Source organism: Dipodomys ordii, unplaced genomic scaffold, assembly GCF_000151885.1.
Source record: "Dipodomys ordii isolate 6190 unplaced genomic scaffold, Dord_2.0 Scaffold162, whole genome shotgun sequence".
NCBI lineage: Eukaryota > Metazoa > Chordata > Mammalia > Rodentia > Heteromyidae > Dipodomys > Dipodomys ordii.
This window is the reverse complement of record NW_012267378.1, coordinates 2165527-2174171: the sequence shown is the minus strand read 5'-3', so window position 1 is coordinate 2174171 and position 8645 is coordinate 2165527. Positions and strand designations below refer to the sequence as shown.

Sequence of the window (8645 nt, the reverse complement as noted above, 5' to 3'; positions counted from 1 at the left end):
ATATTAAGTGAAGTAAGCCCGACTCTAAGAAACATAGATCCCATGGTTTCTCTTATCTGCAATAACCAGTGTATGTCTAGGACAAACAGAAAAGGTCAAAAGGTTTGTACATATGACCATATAAGATGATGTTAAGCAAAATGAACCCCAAGATAGGGACACAAGAGATTTTATCTTTCTTGGTGTTCTTTTTAACGTACTTATACTATGTGATTTTTTTTTTGTTTCTTTGTATGTTCTTCTCCCATGGTATAACCCCTGTTGTCACTGTAGTTGATTCCAGTGTCCTGCATCTTGTATATACATTTTTTCTTTCTTTCTTTCTTTCTTCCTTTTTGGGGGGTCTGGTCGTGGGGCCTCAACTCTGGGCCTGGGCGCTGTCCCTCAGCTCTTTAGCTCAAGGCTAGCGCTCTAACACTTGAGCCACAGGGCCACTTCCAGCTTTTTTTTCTTTTTGCTTATGTGGTGCTGAGGAATGGAACCCAGGGCCTCATGCATACAAGGCAAACACTCTACCACTGAGCCACCTTCCCAGCCCATATATACATTTTTCTAATTTGGGAAGGGAAGGGAAATAACAAAATGCTGAAATAAAGATACAGGATGACCCATTGTAAAAAAAAATTATATATATGTATATATATAATATTGTCAACAGCCCTAGTAAACAATTTTTTGCTGTAACTGAACCTGTTAAAGTAGGCAAAGAAGGATTCATTGAGGTAATAACATTTTGAGTTCTGTTTTGAAGTGTAAAAAGCAGGCCTTCACAGTCATGATTTATGTTTATGTGTATACGAGAACATGTTATATGTATATACAAAGATACAATAGAAGGAAAGATGGCATTATGTGCCAAGAAGACCCATCTAAGTCATCATGGATTTTCTGAGGAGTAGGAGATAATAACTGGTTATTTAGAGCATTTCTGAAAGCATTCATGTATCAGTGTTTACACCAAGACAGTCTTTTCAATAATAATGTCTGTAAGCCTGAAAATGAAACTGCTCCTTTATCAATTAAAACACTATTAATGGAAATAAAATAGGTACCAACACTCTCTTGAAGCCCTATCAAGTGATATGTATTACAAAAACAAAGGAAGCTAGGTGCTGGTGGCTCAGGCCTATAATCCTAGCTACTTACAAGGCTGAGATCTGAGTATCAAGATTTGAAAGCCTGGTGGTATAGACAAATCCCAAAACTCTTGGATCTCCAATAAACCAGCAAAAAGCCAGAAACAGAGGTGAATAAACAAACGGTTGCCAGAAGGAAGAAACCAGCTCATACCATTAAGACAGGAGAAATATGAAGGTGACAGTGTCTGCTCCAGGAGACATTAATCTACACAGCCAAAACTAAGATCCAACCCTGAGTAAATTACTAATTATACACACAACTTTCCAAGGAATGTTGTGAAATTAAATCGTTCTCCTTGTACTTGTTAGGCTAAAAATTCATGTGCTTACCTAACTTCCACAAGGTCATTTGGCTTATAGCTAGGATGAAGGAAGAACCAAACTTTCTTGACAAAATGGTTAATGCTGGGTTCTCTACGGGACCCTCGGACATACACCATCCACTTATGGGTTGACTGGTCGTTTTCTTCCCTCTTATCTGGAGGTATATACCTGAGGTAAAAAAGAAGAACCGTGAATTCTTTTCCTTCAAAACCGTAACAAAACAAGTCCTACTTAAAAGAAGATTGGATATCACATAATGAGAAAAATGAGTCTTTGTAGCTAATCATTGTATTTTTAATTCCTGAAACTTTTTGTTGTTGTTGTTCTAAAGAGCATTCCCTTAAGGTCTGTTTTAATTTTTGGCTACTGGTCTGAAATTTTAAAAGCAAAAACTTGTTTTTATATTTTTATTCCTGGGTTAAAGGGCCTCTAGTTTGGGCTTTTAGGAGCTCTTTCAGGCTTTAGGGAGCCAGAACTTGGACCTTCTGGCACCAAACTACTGCTACCAAGACTGCACTTGGTTCTTCCATGCCACAAAAGCCCAAACAAGCCATTTCTCCTCCTCACCACAAGAAAACTGGCATGTTAAATTCTGTAAGAGCTCTGTGCTTACTTCAATGTCTGAGGCCTCTTACTGAGGTTCCGGAGGGAAACACGGACCTGGCCTTTTTTTGTTCAACTATGCCTATGACTGTTCTTGGTAAGGCAGTTCTTCAGTGGCATTCTTGTCCAGTTGTGGCACTTTGCTCTTTCCTATAAAAGAACTAGTCTATGAATTTGATAAACCTTGTTGGGATTTTCCTGAGAATATCCACAGACCAATTTGAGGAAAATGACACATTGACAATATCCAATCTCCTCATGCATATACCTGGCACTGCTATAATTTTTCACTTCTTTCTTATGTCTTCAACTGAGTTTTGGATATCTTCATGAAGGGCTAACATGTATTCTGCTTGACTTATCAAGTATATTTTTGCTGCTAAAATAAAAGTTTACTTTATATTTTTTGTGCTAATATTGGAGCTTGAACTCCAAGCCTTGTGCTTGCTATAGCTTTTTCACTCACAGCTGAAGGACTACAACCACTTGAGCCACACCTCCAGTTCTAATAGTATACCTTTGAAATTATTTTTCAGGGTAGGTGCTAGTAGCCCATACCTGCAATCCTAACTACTTGGAAGACTGAGATCTGAGGATCACGGTTTTACACAAGCCTGGGCAGGAAAGCCCATGAGACTCTTATTTCTAATTAAAAGCCAGAAGTGGCTCAAATGGTAGAACGCTGGTCCTGAATAAAGAAAGCTCAGGGACAGTGCATAGGCTGAGTTCAAAACCCAGGAATGTCACAATAAATAAATAATCTTATTTTGTAAATATGTATATAAAGAAATAATTTACTTTTATACAATGTATTTTGATTAAATTCACCCTATTACCTTTTTTTTGGGGGGGGGTCTGGTCGTGGGGCCTGAACTCTGAGCCTGGGCGCTGTCTCTCAGATCTTCAGCTCAAGGCTAGCGCTCTACCACTTGAGCTAGAGCACCACTTCCGGCTTTTTTCTTTTTGCTTATGTGGTGCTGAGGAATCGAACTCAGGGCCTCATGCATGCAAGGCAAGCGCTCTACCACTGAGCCAACTTCCCAGCCCTACCTTTTTTTTTTAATGCTAATACTGGGGCTTGAACTCAGGGCCTTAGCCTTTTGCTCAAGGCTACATCTCTACCACTTGAGCCACTTCTGGCTTTTTGCTGGTTAATCTGATATGAGTCTCCTTCCTGGACTTCCTGCTTAGGCTGGCAAGGAATCATGATCCTCAGATTTTAGCCTGAGTATATGGGATCATAGGCATGAACCACCAACATTCAGTTCTAAGTACTTTTTCTTCTAATCAAAAGGCTGGCAAACACATTAAGGAAGGATCTAAAGTAAGGAAGCTAGACCTCAGTTTACTTTTGAAACAACCAAGAATCTGGAAAACAGCTGCCTCCTACTATAATTTCTAGGATAAATAGTACATATACCCAAGTATTCATGTACATGGAGAGCTACAAATGAGATCTTATCTACTTTGTTCTCGTGTCCCAATAACTTGTAAGATTCAAACCTCTTTGATTTGCCTTATAGAAACACTAAAATGGACCTAAAATTAGGTTTTGAAGAAAAATAAAACATCAAAGATCCAGGAAATAGAAGTAAGAGGGTTTTTGTTTGTGCCAGTCCTGAGGCTTCAACACAGGACCTGGCGCTGTCCCTGAGTGGCTTCTGCTCAATGCTAGCACTCTACCACTAGAATGCTACCTCTCTACCACTAGAGCCACAGAGCCACTTCCTGCTTTTTCTGTGTATGTGGTACTGAGGAATCAAACCCAGAGCTTTATGCACGCTAGACAAGTACTCTACCACTAAGCCACATTTCCTAGCCCAAGAGGGTTTTTTTCCTTTAAAAAAAAAAATCAAACAAGCTTCACACTTAAATTCTTCCATTTTCATCAGAAAATAAAAGTTCCCCCAAAGAATTTTATTTCAGCTTTGACAGTGCCAACCACAAATAAATGGCTGATACTGAGACTGATTGTACACATGGAAGAAAAAAAAAACTGTAGATTTGAAAGCTAGAGAAGCAGTACATTGAGAATTTATCACTCTGAGAGAGCTTTCAAAAACCAAACGAGAGCTGGGCACCATTGGCTCATACCTATAATCCTAGCTATTCAGGAGGCTAAAATCTGAGGATCGTGGTTCAAAGCCAGCCTGTGCTGAAATCCTTGTGAGACTCTTATTTCCCCTACAAGTAACCACCAAAAGAACCAGAAATGGCACTGTGGCTCAAAATGGTAGAACACTAGCCTTGAGCAAAAGAGCTTAGGGACAGTGCCCAGGCCCTGAGTTCAAGCCCCATGACCAACAAAAAACAAAGAACAAAAAAATAAATAAAAATAAAAAAACCCAAGAGATTATTATTTTTTTTTTCAGGTAAGGGGTAGGTTTATTCAGTAGACCTGCTGGGACCAGGCAAGGTTGGCACTCCACGTGGCTGGGAAAGGCCTGGGAATGAGAGAGAGCTGGGAAAGAGAGGAAAGAGAGAGGAAAGAGCAGCAGAGAAAGGGGAGAGGGGAGAGAGAGGGGAGAGAGAGAGAAGAGAGAGAGAGAGAGAGAGAGCAGAGAGAGCAGGGAGAGCTAGAAAAGAACAGAGAGAGTCTGGGCCTGGGCTAGCCCGAGATTATTATTATTATAGTGCCTTTCCAGCAATTTTTTTTAATTTTAATAATTTTAATTCTGTGATAAAGCCAGATTGTCATGGTGGGAAGAAGGTTGGAAAACGTTGGTAATTCGAGGTCTGGTTCCAGCAACATTTTAGAGTAAACACCTCAATTCTTTCTACCTATGGATATTTGTGAATATAGCATAAAATAGAAGGTACAATAAGGAGGAAGACTCTAAATCCTAATTCGAATTCTGTTTACTAAGATTACACTAAGTAAATCTTTGGATCATCATTTACTTTTATGTGTATGTGTATATATATATATATATATATATATATATATATATATATATATATATATATATATGTACTAGTCCTGGGACTTGAACTCAGAGCCTAGGTCCCTGAGTTTTCTGCTCAAGGCTAGCATTCTACAGCTTCTTCTGACTACTTGGGTGCTTAATTAGAGAGTCTCAGACTTTCCATCCTGGGCTGGCTTTGAACCTTGACCCTCAAATCTCAAGACTCCTAAGTAGTTAGAATTATAGGTATGAGCCACACTAGCCCTTGACTTCATCATTTACTTTTGAAACAACTGAAAGCTTAGAAAAAGAATTCCTGAGACTGTCCTACTGCAATACCACAGTAAAGGAATAGTAATGTCAAAGTATTACTATGAATGAGACTGAAAATGGGTCAATCCAACTGTACTCACTTGGACACATTACCAACAACTATTGTTTTCTTTACAAAGAGGCGTGAGGTCTCATCTCCTGTGAGATCAGTATTCCGTTGTTCTGTTTTATGGGAGCCAGTAATATTGGAAGGATCCTAAAAAAACAAACAAAAACCCCACAATTACCATTCACTTTTATTTTATACAATGCAGACAGAAACTACACTATTATAAAAGTTATGAAAGAAAATTCAGTTTTATTATAAACTTTATAGTACTTCTTAAAACATGAAAAACATTTACTGTAAATATTCAAATAATTTATTTAAGTCTGTGTGCTTGAGGGAATGGGGAAGAGAAGGGATAGTGGGAGAACAATGAGGGAGGGGGTAACAATGCTCCTTACTCATGTAACTGTAACCTCTCTGTACAGCATCTTTACAATAAAATAAAAATAAATGGAAGTGTATGCTGTAGTTCCATGTATTCTTAATGGTCTGCTTATTCACATATCTGCTTTATATATGCAAATAAGATGTAAAAGGTTACAGGAGAAAAACAAATACAATGGTCATCTCTGGAAAATGGGAATACGAATGAAGGGTTCAATAAAATTTAGCTTTTCAGGGCTGGGAAGGTGGCTCAGTGGTAGAGCACTTGCCTTGCATGCATGAGGCCCTGGGTTCGATTCCTCAGCACCACATAAACAAAAAGGCCAGAAGTGGTGCTGTGGCTCAAGTAGTAGAGCACTGGCCTTGAGCTGAAGAGCTATGGGACAGCACCCAGGCCCAGAGTTCAAGATCCACAACCAACAAAAAAATAAAAAATTTTCAAACTTCTGCAATACTTAAATTTTGCAAGAAAAAAAAATGGTTATTTTTTTTAAAGATTATAGTAACAGACTGTCAGGGTTCCAATCCTGCTCCTTCTATGTACTAAGACAGAGTCTTGGGTAGTTACTCTCTGCTACAATTTCCTCAAAGGATTTTTGTTAATAGCACCTACTTTATGATTATTTGTAGTTCTTGAGAAAGTGCCTGGGACATACTAAATGTTGAGTCTATTAAATACACACACAATTATCACCCAGTGTATAAAAGACATTGAATTTCTAAATCCTGTGACTAGTTTGACCTAAACTATTCTTAAAATATTAATAATATTTGCTCAGAATACAGTAGGAAGATACAAGTAACTCAACACTAAAGTTCTGTTATTTGTATGGCACCATTATGAGTGACTTTAGGGGGTTTGTTTTTGCTCTTATTTTTTAATTTTTACTAATGATGACATGAATTTATAATTAGAAAAATAAGTTTATTTTATTTTTAAAAACTGAGCACTTGATGTATGCGTATATGGAAAGCAACTCAGAAATTTCCTATATTACAAACATGTGGAAAAACCAATGGTTGACTCTAATAAACACTCTATAGCCAAATACCACGTTTGAGCTAGAAACTCAAACAATAAGCTAACAGGATCATATACTAATACGTCTTTCAATTCTATTTATTATTTGTTCAATTTTCTCTGGCTACTACTGCATCCTTAAAATAGCCTCACAGAGTAAAGTACTTAAGAGTCACTTCAGAGAATAAACTTGACAGAGTGAAAAGTATTCCAGCAGTCATTGAAATGCCAACACCTAAAAGTTTTTGTGATATCTACATAAAGACATCAAGGAGTTGTGCTTATACATTGGAGCCCTGAGCCCTAAAATTAGAAAAATATGGGTTTCTCAGTTCTAACCCTTTTAGGAAAATATAATTAACTTTATTAAGACCGAGTTTCTCACTCTAAAGGAAAACAGGCTATTTCCTAGGACTCCTTTGAAAGTTCAATGAAAAACTCATGCATACTTAATAAATGCTAGCTCTCTTCTTTGACTCCCTCCCCTCCATCCAACTCTATACCCTTCCAGTATTTCGGCTTGGTCTCTGCTCCGTGTTGTTTGAGAGTCTTTCCTCCAAATCCACATTGCTGTTATTATCTTTGTCAGATAAGAAATCATTGTGTTGAGATAAAGAATCACTTTCTGAATGATTAGCTGATGGTGTTTCTGATCTCTGATTGGTAGGAGAGGATGACCTCGATGGTGATTCCAAAAATTTCTTAATAGCAGGATGATTAAAAACCATTGTGTCACATGTCTTTGATCCCTAGAGAAAAAAATAAAAGCAAGCAAACTTTTGTCACCAGAAGTAGGCAAAATTGATATCTAAAAATCTTGTTTAAAATCCCTAAAAGTTTCCTATATCTGTAAAAATGAAGACTAAAATCCACTGGGAGAAAAAAAAACTAATAACAATTAAGTAAAAGCCAAAGGTAAGCTAGCATATACAATGCACAAAGGAGGATCATGAGTTTGAGGCCAGCCTGGAATACCTAGTGAGACCACATAAATATATTAGCATCTCTAAATAAAGTATCCTTGTAAGAACTGTAAAAATAAAAAATAGTACACAGTATAATGGTACCCCTATAGCAGCAACATGTAACATAAAATGCTTTAAAAATCACTAATACTTATATGTATAAAGTTCTCCCTCAGACTAGTACAGATCACAAGACACTTTTTTGTATCTTAGTTACTTGTATAAAAAACATAGCGTAGCTGGGCGCTGGTGGCTCATGCCTGTAATCCTAGCTATTCAGGAGGCTGAGATCTGAGGATCTCGGTTCAAAGCCAACCGGGACAGAATAGTCTGTAAGACTCTTATCTCCAGTAAACCACCAGAAAACTGGAAGTGGTGATGTGGCTCAGTGGTAGAGCGCTAGCCTGGACCTGAAGAGCTAAGGGACAATGCCCAGTGTGATAAGAAAGGGAAAGGACTAAAGAAAATTTAAAGGAGAGTAATTTCAAAATATAATGCAACCATGTATGAAAACGAAACAAAACCAAACAAATAAAACACCACAGGAAGCCTCTCAGTGGACAAACCATTTTGGTAAAGGCCCTGAGTTTGTTCGAAGCAGTATCCCATCCTACAGGACAATAAACTCTAAATTCTAATAGCTTGTTCACAGCATCCTTACTCCTTACCAAACTGTCTATCTCACTCCTCAAGGTACAAGTTTACTTTTCTAGTAAATTACTCTTTACTCGCTTCAAAAAACAAGGGCTGGGAAGGTGGCTCAGTGGTAGAGCACTTGCCTTGCATGCCTGAGGCTCTGGGTTCGATTCCTCAGCACCACATAAGCAAAAAGAAAAAAGCCAGAAGTGATGCTGTGGCTCAAGTGGTAGAGCGCTAGCCTTGAGCTGAAGAGCTGAGGGACAGCGCCCAGGCCCAGAGTTC

The 8645-nt window shown here is 38.2% G+C and overlaps 1 protein-coding gene across 2 annotated transcripts in view; it reads right to left on the bottom strand.

Annotated features, from left to right (window-relative positions):
- Yeats2 (YEATS domain containing 2) overlaps positions 1–7511 on the bottom strand; it is an 84398-nt gene extending 76887 nt beyond the window's left edge. For both annotated transcript variants that reach the window (XM_013033072.1, XM_013033074.1), the window contains exons 1-3: positions 7263–7511; positions 5386–5501; positions 1470–1631 (exon numbers count right to left, since the gene is read on the bottom strand). In XM_013033072.1, coding sequence (XP_012888526.1) covers positions 1470–1631; positions 5386–5501; positions 7263–7487 — 503 coding nt within the window. In that variant the 5' untranslated portion in view covers positions 7488–7511. The remainder of the gene's footprint in view (positions 1–1469; positions 1632–5385; positions 5502–7262) is intronic.
- Positions 7512–8645: the final 1134 nt, after the last annotated feature.